At 48.0% G+C, this 14,497-nt stretch overlaps 1 protein-coding gene across 1 annotated transcript; it reads left to right on the plus strand.

Moving 5' to 3' along the window:
* Positions 1-11,472, plus strand: EXOSC2 (exosome component 2). Its single transcript, XM_003911183.5, has 9 exons — positions 1-159; positions 2,001-2,102; positions 4,075-4,120; positions 4,657-4,746; positions 5,789-5,854; positions 7,585-7,653; positions 8,864-9,040; positions 9,778-9,906; positions 10,412-11,472. Exons 1-9 carry the CDS (start codon positions 38-40, stop codon positions 10,490-10,492), a joined length of 882 nt encoding a protein of 293 aa, XP_003911232.1. The 5' UTR covers positions 1-37; the 3' UTR covers positions 10,493-11,472.
* Positions 11,473-14,497: the final 3,025 nt, after the last annotated feature.

The following is a 14,497-nucleotide window of genomic DNA, read 5'->3' on the forward strand; positions in this document are numbered from 1 at the left end:
CGGCTGAGCTGCGCCTGCGCAACTCATTGGCGCCAAGATGGCGATGGAGATGAGGCTTCCAGCGGCTCGCAAGCCTCTTAGCGAGAGACTGGGTCGCGACACTAAGAAACATCTAGTGGTGCCGGGGGACACAATCACTACGGACACGGGATTCATGCGGTACGTGGGGACTTGGGGGAGTCGAGGCTTCATAGAGCGGCTTCAGGGCTCTCTGCACGTGGTCCAGGCCTCGTATCGCCGTGTGTCTAACTCCCCGCGGGACCCCAGGCACTTGGTCTGAGCATCCTACTCGCCTCGCTTCCGAGCCTCGTGCTTCTTGCCCCCTGCGTCTTGTGTGTCCCCTTCTGCATTTGTCTCAGCTCCCTGAAACCCTCCACTCCTGACCTCTGGTGGCTGTGACTTTTGGGTCTTCTGCCTGAAGTCCAAATCTTTGAGCCTTCCTTGTAGGAGACCTGGAAAACCGGGGAGGGTTAGGCGCAGCCTCTCTTTCCAGTTTTCAGCTCTCTGAGGGGACGGTGGGTGTTCTTGGCCGCCTCCTCTTCAGTTTAGAATCCGTAATTGTTCGAGCTTAGGGCAAACAGTTACATTGTGCTGCATGCACCCATTTATACACATTTTGAATCTAAGGGGTGCAGTACAGTGTGTTGTAGTTAAGAGAGCAGCCTCTTGAGTCAGACAGTTGGGATTCCAGTCCTGCTACCATCACGTCTTATTAGCTGCATTGCCTCTCCACGGTCAGTTTCCTCATCTGTAAGATAGTGATAATAACAGTATGATACGGTAATGAGGATTAAATGAGATAATTATGTAAGAAAAGAAGTAAAACCAGCCATTATATCATCATCATAGATAACACTAGCGTTTCAACCTTTTTTTTCTGTACATGTATATATACAAGGGGCACAGCATTCATAGCATTGCCCTTTAACCTGTTAGTTTAAGGCTAGTGGATCCTAGGAAATATTTTTTTTTCATTTTTGAGACGGAGTCTCTCTGTCGCCTAGGCTGGAGAGCAGTGGTGGGATCTTGGCTCACTACAACCTCTGCCTCCTGGGTTCAAGCAATTCTCCTGCCTCAGCCTCCTGAGTAGCTGGGATTACAGGCACCTGCCACCATGCCCAGCCAATTTTTGTATTTTTAGTAGAGACGAGGTTTCACCATGTTGGCCAGGCTGATCTCGAACCCTTGACCTCAAGTGTGATCTGCCTGCCTTGGCCTCCCAAAGTGCTGGGATTACAGGCATGCCCAGCCCCTAGGAAATTTTTTTTTTTTTTTAATGAGAGTCTCACTCTGTCGCCCAGGCTGGAGTGCTGTGGCACAGTCTCAGCTCACTGCAACCTCCGCCTCTGGGATTCAAGCAATTCTCCTGCCTCACCCTCCTAAGTAGCTGGGATTCCAGGCGCACGCCACTACGCCCGGCTAATTTTTGTATTTTTAGTAGAGATGGGGTTTCACCATGTTGGTCAGGCTGGTCTCAAACACTTGACCTCGTGATCCACCCACCTTGGCCTCCCAGAGTGCTGGGATTATAGGCGTGAACCACCACACCTGGCCAGGAAATCTTAAGATTCATTCTTTCGTTAATGCTTTCAACATATATTTATATTTCGTGCAGTTGGGATATAACGGCAGAGTGAAAAAATCTCTGTCCTGGTGGAGTTCTAACGGAGAATGTTAGGCAATAATGCAATGGGGAAAAACATGGAGCAGGGTCAATGGAATGTGGGGGAGTGGTGGCAATGGGGTGGGCTGTGTTTTCAATGGCACAGTCAAGGTAGGCCTGCTGGAGAAAGTGACACCTGAGCAGACCTGAGTGAGAGGAGTAATTTCCAAGTAGCCAGTCTGGAGAAGGAGCACTGAAGGCAGAGGAAGCAGCCAGCACAGAAGCCAGGCTTTGCAGGGGGAGCTTGTTAGCTTTGAGGAACACATTGTTCTTGAAAGGAGAGAGGTCACCTCGAGTTACCCTGGTATCCTTTCTTTGTATCTTTGCCTTGCATCAGGGGCCACGGAACGTATATGGGAGAAGAGAAGCTCATTGCATCTGTTGCTGGCTCTGTGGAGAGAGTAAACAAGTTGATCTGTGTGAAAGCTTTGAAAACCAGGTGAGAACAAAAGGTGTGTATTCCCTTTCTTGCGGCATCCAGGTTGTACAACCAGGCTTTTTCTGCCCCCTCCATATCCCCTACCCCACCCCTGCCTGCCCTGTCATGCTGTAAGTCTGAGGTTTTGACCATGACTGTAGGTGGGGTGGTGCAGATCAGTGTAGGCTTCAGAGGTTTTCCCATGTTATGTCACCACTCCAAGCCTTGGTTACCTCCTCTGCAAAGTGAGTATAATAGCATGGCCTATTTCACAGGATTTTCTTTTTTTTTTTGAGACGGAGTCTCGCTGTGTTGCCCAGGCTGGAGTGCAGTGGCACAGTCTGCTCGCTGCAACCTCTGCCTCCCGGGTTCAAACGATTCTCCTGCCTCAGCCTCCCAAGTAGCTGGGATTACAGGCACTCGCCACCACGCCTGGCTAATCTTTTTATACTTTTAGTAGACACAGGGTTTCACCATGTTGGCCAGGCGGGTCTCGAACTGCTGACCTCAGAAGATTTCCCCCCACTTGGCCTCCCAAAGTGCTGGGATTACAGACGTGAGCCACTGCGGCTGGCCTAGGATTTTCTTTAGAATTCAGTGAGATGGTGCATGTAAAGTATTTAGCACAGGGCCTGATACCTAGAAGCATTCAATGAAGGTTAGCCCCAGAAAGCAAGCCAGTGAGGTTAGAACAGAGTGAGTGAGGGAGAGAGTAAGGGCAGATATGAGCAGAAAGCTGAGGTGGGCAGACATGGGCCTGCCTTGTAGCCAGAGTAAGCATTTCGGCTTCTACTTTGTGTAATCTGGGAAGCCCCTGGAAGGGGTGGAGCAGAGGAGGGACTTGATCTGGACTTAAGCTCACTGTGGCTGCTGATAGGAGATTGAAGGGGGATAGAGCAAGCTTAGGGAGGTGGATTAGGGACCATACTCATAATCTGAAGTGAAGGTGGCTTCGACTAAGGTGGTAGCAGTGGAAGGTGGAGGAGTGATTGGGATCCACATAGATTTTATTTTCTGAGTGTTTTTTTTGAAATCATGAAAAGGTGTTGGGTTTTGTATTCTTTGGACTTTACTGTAATTGGACCCAGTCAACTGTGAATAGAAATAATTTTACTTCTTCCTTTGCAATTTGGATGCCTTTTATTTCCTGCATATGTTTTAAGGGTAGAGCCAGCAGGATTTGCTACTGGACTTGTCCTGAAGTGTGAGAGAGAGAGGAATCAAAGAACTCTCCAAGTTTTATTGGCCTGAGCAACTGGGGATGGAGTCACCATTGACTGCGATGGGGATAACTCATCCCCTATCTCGGTTTGCTACGGAGGACTGGAGGGGGCTGTGGGAAAGCTTAGTTTTGGGCGTGATACATTTGAAAATGCCTATTAGTCATCTAAATGGCAGAGCTGCGTAGCTGGCAGTTGAGAAGGATTTGGAATTCAGGAGCGTGGCACAGTGACAGCACAGAGTGGTATTTTAATGGTATTAGATTGAGTGGCCGAAAAGCGAAGAGGTCTAAGGACTTGGCCTCAGCATCAAGTACGTCTCATTAGAATTGTGGATGAGGAGCTAGCAAAGGGGCTTGAGAGGAGCAGGCAGTGAGTGAGTGGAGGAGACATGAGCAGACTCATGCGGTTGGCGTCTGGCTCAGATTTCCTTTCTCTTCCTTTGGCTGGTGCAGAACTCATCCATGTGCCACAGGAAAATAGTCCGTGTTTTTCACTATCATGTAATTGAACAAAATAGGGGTTTTTTTTGGCTAAATGAACTACTTGAATAGTGATTTGTTTGAGGATAGTTAATGGAGACTTCATACATGGAGGAATGTTTGAAGTTAGCAATTTCTGAAAATAAGTCCAGACAATACAGTTACATGAATTTGCTGAATGTGACGCCTATTCAAGGCTTTCACTCTGTTGAACCGACATCTCAAATGGTGTGTGGTCTTGTCAGAAAGTCTGCTCACAGATGCACGAATCCCTTGTGTTTTATCTTTCAGATACATTGGTGAAGTAGGAGACATTGTAGTGGGAAGAATCACAGAGGTAACGTCGATATCAGATTGGTGTTTACAAAGTCGAGGCAGGCTGGCGATTTCATTCATGGGACAGTCATTCCACTTGTAGTTACATGAACAAGGCATTCGTTGCATTTGGCTATTGTGTGGCCTCTGATGTAAATATGTGGCTTGTTCGATTTGGGATTACTGGTTACTTTCTTTTTCTCTTTTTGAGATGGAGTCTCGCTCTCTTGCCCAGGCTGGAGTGCAGTGGCGCGATCTTGGCTCGTTACAACCTCCGCCTCCCGGGTTCAAACGATTCTCCTGTCTCAGCCTCCTAAGTAGCTGGGATTACAGGCACCTGCCACCACGCCCGGCTAATTTTTGTATTTTTAGTAGAGACGGAGTTTCATCTTATTGGTCAGGCTGGTCTCAAACTCCTGACCTTAAGTGATCCACCGCCTCGGCCTCCCAAAGTGCTGGGATTACAGGCGTGAGCCACCGCACCCAGCCTTACTGGTTACTTATGATGTGAACTCCTGTCCCTGGAGCATGTGTCCAGGTGTGGAATTTGGCTTATAGGTTCAACAGAAGAGGTGGAAGGTGGAGACCAACTCCAGGCTGGATTCGGTCTTGCTGCTCTCGTCCATGAACCTTCCTGGAGGAGAGCTGGTAAGGGCTACAGCTGGGGCCATGGACTGGAGCCCAGTGGGCTGGGGGGAGCTGTGGGACCCTTTGTTCCACCAGAGGACTTTGCTTTACACTGAGGTTACCCCTTTGACTCCCGTTTGTCTGCTGTGAAGTTTGCTGTCTGGATGTGTATGTAGACTTTTCACCCTGTCCAGGTCTCCCGAAAGAGGGAGCAGTTGGCATATGGTAGGATCAGAAACATCCATGGGGTGGGATCCCAACAGAGACTTGGGGAGAGAAGCTCTTAGATGCTTGTTGTTAATAGTTTTCCTTTTCTGGACCTATCAGCTTTGCACAGTGAAGATGTTCCTTGGAAAGCTGTCTTTACATTAGTTTTTTGTGAATTGAAAGGCATTTGGTTATTCCAGACAGCCACAGTAACTAAGCCACAGCCTTTTGTAAAATACCATGGTTCACCTTTATCTTCAGTCCAGCCTGTATTTACAGAGAGGCTTACTGTGCCAAGCTCTGTGCCCAGTGCCAAGCACGACTGAGTTCCCTAGCAGGGGATATAAGATAACTGACCCAGTATCTGGCAGTAGAAGAATAAATAAGCTGTGGTTATACAAAAGGAGTGGTTCATTCCAGTGAGAGAAGCTCGTAGGAAAGACAGGATGGAGAGACTTTAAATAACTAGTTCAGGGAATGTGAGATAAGGGGAAATGTGTGAGCAGAGATATATCCAAGCAGGAGTTGGTCTGGTCCTGCTGGACCACAGAGAGCTGTCATGGAAGATGAGTGTGGAAATGTTGGCTGGGTGAGATTGGGAGGCGTTTGAATGCTCCTCAGGGAAGGGAGGGAAAGAGGAAGAGAAGAGGACTATGGAAAAGTCTCTTGCGATGGAAAGTCGTGATTATCACTCATTCCCCTCAAGTGGCTCGGGTTACCTACTTTTGCCATAGTTCTCAGTGTTTGAGTATTGTGGTTGGCCTCAAAAATCTCAAAAGGAAGTGAAAGAGAAAGAAGCGATGGAGACCTTTCTGAGGATCTGGCTTAAGTAATGTCATTTCTTTGTGTATTTCAGAGGAGAAGATCTGCAGAAGATGAGCTTGCAATGAGAGGTTTCTTACAGGAAGGGGACCTCATCAGTGTATCCTGTGCTTTGCACTGCAGCCTCTTCATGCTTTTCTGTGGGGCTGGGAAATGGGCCTTCCATTGTATGTCTCTGACGGAAGAACCGTTAGACCAAGTGTCGGGCTCTGCTGTGTCCTTTCTCGGTCTCCTTAACTCAGGCTGACTCCCCAGCTCTTGTTCAGACCTGCTGCTGAGTCATTTCTTTGGGTCTTGTAACTTATGGTAGCCTGTGCTTTAGGCTTTTGTTAATGATGTTAACTTTTAGCCCAGGGAGTGGAAGAGGTGTTGTTCACATCAAGATATTAATGACAGGCCGAGTGTGGTGGCTCATGCCTGTAATCCCAGCGCTTTGGAAGGCCAAGGAGGGAGGATTGCTTGAGCCTAAGAGTTCAAGACCAGCCTGGGCAACATAGCAAGACCCCCTCTCTACAAAAAAATAAAAATAAAAAATTAGCCGGGCATGGCGGCACATGCCTAGCTACTCAGGAGGCTGGGGCCGGAGGGTTGCTTGAGCCCAGGAGCTCAAGGCTACAGTGAGCTCTGATCACACCACTGCATTCCAGCCTGGGTGACAGTGCACGACTCTGTCTCTATTTTATGTTATTTAAAAAAAAATTTTTTTTTTTTTTTTTTTTTTGAGACGGAGTCTCGCTCTGTCGCCCAGGCTGGAGTGCAGTGGCGCGATCTCGGCTCACTGCAAGCTCCACCTCCCGGGTTCACGCCATTCTCCCGCCTCAGCCTCCGAGTAGCTGGGACTACAGGCGCCCGCCACCACGCCCGGCTAGTTTTTTGTATTTTTAGTAGAGACGGGGTTTCACCATGTTAGCCAGGATGGTCTCGATCTCCTGACCTCGTGATCCACCCGCCTCGGCCTCCCAAAGTGCTGGGATTACAGGCTTGAGCCACCGCGCCCGGCCTAAAATTTTTTTTTTTTAAGACGGAGTCTTGCTCTGTTGTCCAGACTGGAGTGCAGTGGCGTGATCTCAGCTCACTACAACCTCTGCCTCTCGGATTCAAGCAATTCTGCTTTAGCCTCCTGAGTAGCTGGGATTACAGGTTTGTGCCATGCCCTGGTAATTTTTGTATTTTTAGTAGGGACAGGGTTTCACCATATTGGCCAGGCTGGTCTCAAACTCCTGACCTCAGGTGATCTGCCCACCTTGACCTCCCAAAGTGCTGGGATTATAGGCATGAACCACCATGCCTGGCCTTTAATTTAATTTAATTTAATTTATTTTATTTTATTTTTTTGAGACGGAGTTTCGCTCTTGTTGCCCAGGCTGGAGTGCAATGGTGCGATCTCGGCTCACCACAACCTCTGCCTCCTGGGTTCGAGCGATTCTCCTGCCTCGGCCTCCTGAGTAGCTGGGATTACAGGCACCTGCCACTACGCCCAGCTAATTTTGTATTTTTAGTAGAGACGGGGTTTCTCCATGTTGGTCAGGCTGGTCTAGAACTCCCGACCTCAGGTGATCCACCCGCCTCAGCCTCCCAAAGTGCTGGGATTACAGGCATGAGCCACCGCGCCTGGCCTTCTGTCTCTATTTTTTTAAAAAAGATATTCATGACAACCAAGGGGAGAAGTGAGGTCACAGTGATGTCCTCTGGGTCTGTCTAAGATTGTTGAGCCTGGACCATTGGAGAGGGGAGGAAAAGATGGAGGTGTGGGGTCAAGGGGCAGAGGCTGCAGAGGACAGGACAGTGTGTGGCCGAGGCTACTGTTTGTTCCTTCATCACCCTGGCCAGGCTGAGGTCCAGGCAGTGTTCTCTGATGGAGCTGTCTCTCTGCACACGAGGAGCCTGAAATATGGAAAAGTAAGTTGGGCTCTTGATGTTCCTGTTTGCTGACTAAGATTGCAAGGCTATTTCTTAATCCCTATAGCTCTCTGGAATTCTGGCCTAAAGAACCCCAGTAGCTAAGCATTAATAGAGGTTGGCATCCCACAAACTGATCGTGTTCCTTAAACATAACATGAGGGTTCACAGGTCAGGGTTCACAGGGTCATGGGTCAGTAGCTTTGTAAAGAACAAGTTTTATCCTTTTTCTCCAGGGAGACTGACTCTTTGGACAGAAGAGCCCGTCCAACTATGGGCTGGGAGGTGCAGCTGTCTCTCTCCCTCCAGGGGGCGCTGCAGCTCAGCACTGGGGCCGGGGCTGAGGCGGTCCTGGGAACAAAGGGAGGCTGGGCCTGGAGAAACAACCCTTGGACAAGCGTCCAGTCGGTCCAGTGGATGTTATTGCTGGCAAAGCTTGCTCTGTCATCTGAGCCTCTAAATGGAATTTCACTGCTTTTCTTGTACGAGGTTGCATTACTGAAGCTATTTATTATTTTAAGGAGAGCATACTTCCTAAAACAAATTAGGATTTACTAGTCTCTCAGCTTTATCTGGGTGAACATTTTTATTTTCTGAGTGGAACAAAACCTCTTCCCTTAATGGAGTGGCTGCAGCCAGCCACGTTCATGTACATGGAGTAGGCAGGGGACTGCTGCAGTATGCTGACTTTCGCAACCCTGGGTCCTGTGGACTCGCCCTTGGCAGGACATGCACTTGAGCTGGCCTGCCAGGACCAGACATGGATTTGCACCCAGCTCCACCCAGCTCCTTACCTACCCAGAGGCACACATCTCACAGGCAAGATGAGTGTTTGGGGTTCAGGTATGAGCTAGGGTCCTGGAACAACACAGTGCTACTGGACCAGCAGGACGCTTCAGCTCCCTCATTGGCTTCAACTTCTCTAATGTCTGGCACGTGAGTTCTGGCTTAGAGTGCAAGGGAGACTGTAAAGGGAAATGACAGAGAAGAGCATTGAAAGTCACCTTCTGCTGGGATGTATGACTAGCCTCTGAGTCCCCCAAGTGTTCTCTGCAAAAATGTGTACTATGGGTGTGCGTATAGGCAACAGCAATTGTAAACAGGAAGGACACCAATTTGAATATACTTAGGATGTGTATTCTGTAGTCTCCTTTTCATTCATCCCACTGATGATCCTGTAGTGACCTAGCTTTGTGATGTATTTCTTTAGCTAGGTCAGGGGGTTTTAGTCCAGGTTTCCCCCTCCCTTGTGAAACGGCAGAAGACCCACTTCCATGATTTGCCATGTGGTGCCTCAGTGATTCTCGGTAACAACGGCTTCATCTGGATTTACCCAACACCTGAGCACAAAGAAGAGGAAGCAGGGGGCTTCATTGCAAACCTGGAGGTGAGCAAACACTGTGGCCACTGTCGGTGGGAAGGATGGGACTCAGTCTTTGCTGTGTTTTTGTGGCCAGTGAAATTGGTTGTTTTTAGCTCTATTACTGCTGTAGGCTGAGTCACTTTGACTTTCCATCAAGGTGTATTCATGAACCCCATATTATCTTCTCTCTTCTAAGGAGATGAACTCAGTGAATGGTTCGATGTTTGTTGGTGGCGATGGCAAAGTTGCAGGGTAAAGCCGAAGAGCCACTGAAGAAGCCATTCTTTTTTCTGTTTGTTTGTTTGTTTGTTTTGTTTTGAGACGGAGTCTCACTCTGTCGCCCAGGCTGGAGTGCAGTGGCGCCATCTCGGCTCACCGCAAGCTCCACCTCCCGAGTACAAGAGATTCTCCTGCCTCAGCCTCCCGAGTAGCTGGGATTACAGGCGTGCCCCACCATGCTCTGCTAATTTTTGTATTTTTAGTAGAGATGGGGTTTCACCATATTGGTCAGGCTGGTCTCGAATTTCTGACCTTGTGATCCACCCGCCTCGGCCTCCCGAAGTGCTGGGATTACAGGCATGAGACACTGCACCCTGCCCCATTCCTTTTAATCTCCTTTGGAGTTAGCTGTTTGGTTGGTTTGGAGTTCCAGGGTGATATTTTCTGAGTCATAAGTAATTTATTTGTGATTTTCTGTGGCTGGTCACGTATTTTGGTCCTGTTTATATTTCCCTTCCCTTCTCCTCTGTGTCTCCTTATAGCCTGTCTCTCTTGCTGATCGAGAGGTGATATCCCGGCTTCGGAACTGTGTCATCTCGCTGGTAACTCAGAGGATGATGCTGTATGATACCAGCATCCTCTACTGCTATGAAGCATCCCTTCCACATCAGGTACTCTCCTCAGGACCTCTCACTTCTTCACTGATCTGTGAGCTGCTCTGTTGTTTGCGCAGAGACAATGTGCGTGTCTCCCAATACTTTCCAGACATCCATCAGTATGAACTGGCCTGAAACAGCCTTAATGAGTGTCTGGTAGATCTTTCCCTAAGATACTTGCAGGATTCTCAATGCGTAGTGTCAGTCTAAGGATTTTGGGGCTGGAGGTGTCAGGTGGGACTAGTTTATGAGAGCAACCTCGGACTGCATCTTACCTATCCCAGATTTCAGCCAGCTTGTGGATGGATGTCAGAGTAATTGTTCTTGTCGGCTACATCCCAGAGAATCTTGCTGCTGTATCAGGCTGCTTTAGCAGATCATATCTTGTAACGCTTAGTCTCGGAGACATGAAAGGAATACAGAAAGTTTATGTTAACGGCTTGATTTATGTTTGGATTGGCTTGGTGGTCTGTTTATGGTTGGTTTCTCTTCTGAACAAATGCCTTTTTCCCTTTTTCAGATCAAAGACATCTTAAAGCCAGAAATAATGGAGGAGATTGTGATGGAAACACGCCAGAGGCTTTTAGAACAGGAGGGATAAGGAGGTGCTCCAGAAGGACAGGACTGTGGACCTTGCAGGAGTGAAGACTGTGATGTGTGGTCCCCATATGTGGCTCAGTGAAGACTCGAGAGGTCATTACTTTGTCTGCATTGACAGCCCTGTGACTGCCTCCAGCCTACAGGCCTGCTTTCTCCTGTCCTAACACCAAGCCTGGGTGGCAGATGAACAGTGCTCCCTTGGGTTGCTGGCTGAGTCCCAGCATTAGGGAATAGTTTCAGGTCTTTCAAAGTGCACGGTGTTCCAGTCGAATGGCCTCCCATCCTGGAATAATATGGAGAATCCTTTGTCTTTCACTCACTGTCATTCACAAGGCACAGTGCCCCATGAAATTGCCCCAATAGAAAACATGGCATCCCTGACCCCCAAATGGTCTGTTTTGGCCTCCATTCCTATATCCTTTAAATGACTGAGAATGCAGCTGGTAAAGTTGGAAGAATAGTTAACCAAGCAGGCCAGACGCGGTGGCTCATACCTGTAATCCCAGCACTTTAGGAAGCCAAGGTGGGCAGATCACCTGAGGTCGGGAGTTCGAGACCAGCCTGGCCAACATGATGAACCCCATCTCTACTAAAAATACAAAAAATCAGCCAGGTGTGGTGCGCACCTGTAGTCCATAGCTACTTGGGAGGCTGAGGCAGGAGAATCGCTTGAACCTGGGAGGCAGAGGTTGCAGTGAGCTGAAATCTTGTACCGCACTCTAGCCTGGGTGACAGAGGGAGACTCTGTTTAAAAAAAAAAAAAAAAAAAAAAAAAAACCAAGCAGACTTTTGCGTGGTTGGAATCTGATTTTCTGTTGCATATTCCTTATAGCCATAGATGCGATTATGTCCATACCAGGCTGCCTTAATCTGTCCTGCTTGGAAGGTGACTTGTAAGATGCTGAATTATTCATAATAGGGTGAATGTTCTGGGTCCATGTACTCTGAGAAACATGAAGAAAATAAACTAAGAAAAATGGAGACTGGAAAAGCAAAGCTGTTTTCCTCCTATAATTGAAGTAGTAGTGCGTTAACTTGTGGATAATTCAGGGTTAAAGGATAAAAAGACACCATAATATCCTTTTTAAAAATGTTCCCCCAAACCTACATCAGGGCACCATTTTTCGATAGTCATCAGAAAAAACAATGCACAGGAATTCTCACATTCTTCAGCATGCCACCATGCCTAGCTAATTTTTTTGTATTTTTAGTAGAGACGGGGTTTCACCGTGTTAGCCAGGATGGTCTCCATCTCCTGACCTCGTCATCTACCCACCTCAGCCTCCCAAAGTGCTGGGATTACAGGCATGAGCCACCATGCCCGGCCTGGTCTAGATCTCTTGACCTCGTGATCCACCGGCCTCAGACTCCCAAAGTGTTGGGATTACAGGCGTGAGCCACCGCACCCAGCCATATTTTTTGATATTTATAGATGTCTTTTTGTTTTTGAAACAGAGACTCACTCTGTCACCAGGTTGGAGTGCAGTGGTGCAATCTCGGCTCACTGCAACCTCCGCCTCCTGGGTTTAAGCGATTCTCCTGCCTCAGCCTCCCAAGTAGTTGGGATTACAGGCTAATTTTTGTATTTTTAGTAGAGATGGCGTTTTACCACGTTGGCCAGGATGGTTTTGATCTCTTGACCTTGTGATCCCCCCGCCTCAGCCTCCCAAAGTGCTGGGATTACAGGCATGAGCCACCACGCCCAGCTATAGATGTCTTAACATCATTGTCTTCTGTTCTTTTGTTCTGGGTGATAATAAGGAGCTGAGGACAGCTGAGGAAGGGCTTGGCAGACAAAATGCCTTCTGACAGAGCCCTAACTTTTTAAGAGACAAGGTCTCTAATCCAGGCTGGAGTACACTGGCATGATCATGGCTCACTACAGACTTGGACTCAAGCAGTCTTCCTGCCTCAGCCTCCCGAGTAGCTGGGTTTGGTTTTCACCAGGGCCATATGTCAGCTTATTTACCCTCCTCACTCGGTGTCCCCCAGCCTGCCAGCCTATGCTGTTCAGCCAGTATCTGCTGAACGGTGATTACCTACTAAGTGGAACTAATAAAAGTCTATCTAAAAGCAATCTTTAGTGATTAGCTCCTTGCAGTGGCCCGCTAGAGGGCGCCATTGTTAAGTGTAATTCCAGTAGGTTTTTTTTTTTTTTCCCCCCCAAAAAATGGAATAAACTGAGATCTTTACCTGGGTACTGAATCCCTCTAGCAACTTGGAGTGTTGCTTTAACTGAATCACTTTTAATTAAAATATATGAACTTGAAGGGATTTATTCAATATTTGACAATATTACTCAATATTACTTTTTTCTTTTTTGAGACAAAGTCTCGCTCTGTCCCTTAGGCTGGAGTGCAGTGACGGGATGTCAGCTCACTGCAACCTTCACCTCCCGGGTTCAGGTAATACTCTTGTCTTAGCCTCCTGCATAGCTGGGACTACAGGCGCCCACCACCACGCCTGGCTAATTTTTTTTTTTTTTTTTTTGAGATGGAGTCTCACTCTGTCACCCAGGCTGGAGTGCAGTGGTGTAATCTCAGCTCACTGCAACCTCCACCTCCCAGGTTCAAGCGATTCTCCTGCCTCAGACCTCTTGAGTAGCTGGAACTACTGGCACGTGCCACCACGCCCAGCTAATTTTTTGTATGTTTAGTAGAGACGAGGTTTCACTGTATTAACTAGGATGGTCTCTGTCTTCTGACTTCATGATCTGTCCACCTCGGCCTCCCAAAGTGCTGGGATTACAGGAGTGAGCCACCGCGCCCAGCCGAATTTTTATATTTTTGGTAGAGATGGGGTTTCGCCAGGCTGGCCAGCCTGGTCTCGAACTCTTGAACTCAGGTGATCTGCCCGCCTTGGCCTCCTAAAGTGTTGGGATTAAAGGTATGAGCCACCGTGCCCAGCCAAGCAATATTTGTTTCTGATTGTCAGGCATTTGCCAGGCTTTGGATTCTAGTTTTTAAGCCCTTAAAAGTATCATTCAGGGCCTATGTTCTCAGGACCTCTGGAGACTGTGCTTCGGTTTTTAAAAAAGCATCATTCTACAGTATTAAACAGGGATTTTAAAAGTACAGTGCATCAGCTGGGGGCGGTGGCTCACACCTGTAATCCCAGCACTGTGGGAGGCTGAGGCGGGTGGATCACCTGAGGTCAGGAGTTCGAGATCAGCCTGGCTAACATGGTGACACCCCATCTCTACTAAATATACAAAATGAGCTGGGTGTGGTGGTGGGTGCCTGTAATCCCTCAGGAGGCAGAGTAAGACTCTGTCTCAAAAAAAAAAAAAAAAAAATACAGTGCATCTCTAGAAAAAAATATTAGAGTTTAGGCATTGGGCATGGGGCTCACCTAAAACGAGAAAATGACAAAGTGGAAAACTAGGGATAGGCCTTCAGATCAAATGCAGTTGACCTCTGCTGTGACTCACAGCAAGCACAGTCCCAATCTTTGTGGAAAACCAAACAAGATCTAGTTTGATTCTCATTAACCCTGTCTCTACAAAAAAAAAAAATCGTAGGTGTGCTGGCATGTGCCTGTAGTCCCAGCTACTTGGGAGGCTGAGGCCAGAGGATCACCAGAACCCAGAAAGTTGAGGCTGCAGTGAGCTGAGATTGTTCCACCACACTCCAGCCTGGCCAACAGAGGAAGGCCCTGTCTTCAAACAAACCAAATTAAACAAAAAACCCAAAACCCTTGTAAAGTAAGCTGTGACCTCCACTTACCAGTGAAGAAATGAACTCAGAATTAAAGGGACTCGATGAAGCCCCTTTGCAGTTGTGAATCAGTGTAGATTGAAGCTCTAGGGAGGTGTCGTAAGTCTGTCCCATCCTCTAAAGGATGGGCTGGGCTGACTGAAAGTTTATGGACCCAGAAATGTAATTCCAGCACTGAGGCTGATCTTTTGTTTAGACGGTTATTTTGTTTATTGCTCATCCCTCCATGTAGGTTCTGTGAGGGCGAGGGTGGGCTTTTTCCCCCACCACTGTGTCTCAGCACCTAAAGC

This window comes from Papio anubis, chromosome 13 (assembly GCF_008728515.1).
Source record: "Papio anubis isolate 15944 chromosome 13, Panubis1.0, whole genome shotgun sequence".
Taxonomy (NCBI): Eukaryota; Metazoa; Chordata; class Mammalia; order Primates; family Cercopithecidae; genus Papio; species Papio anubis.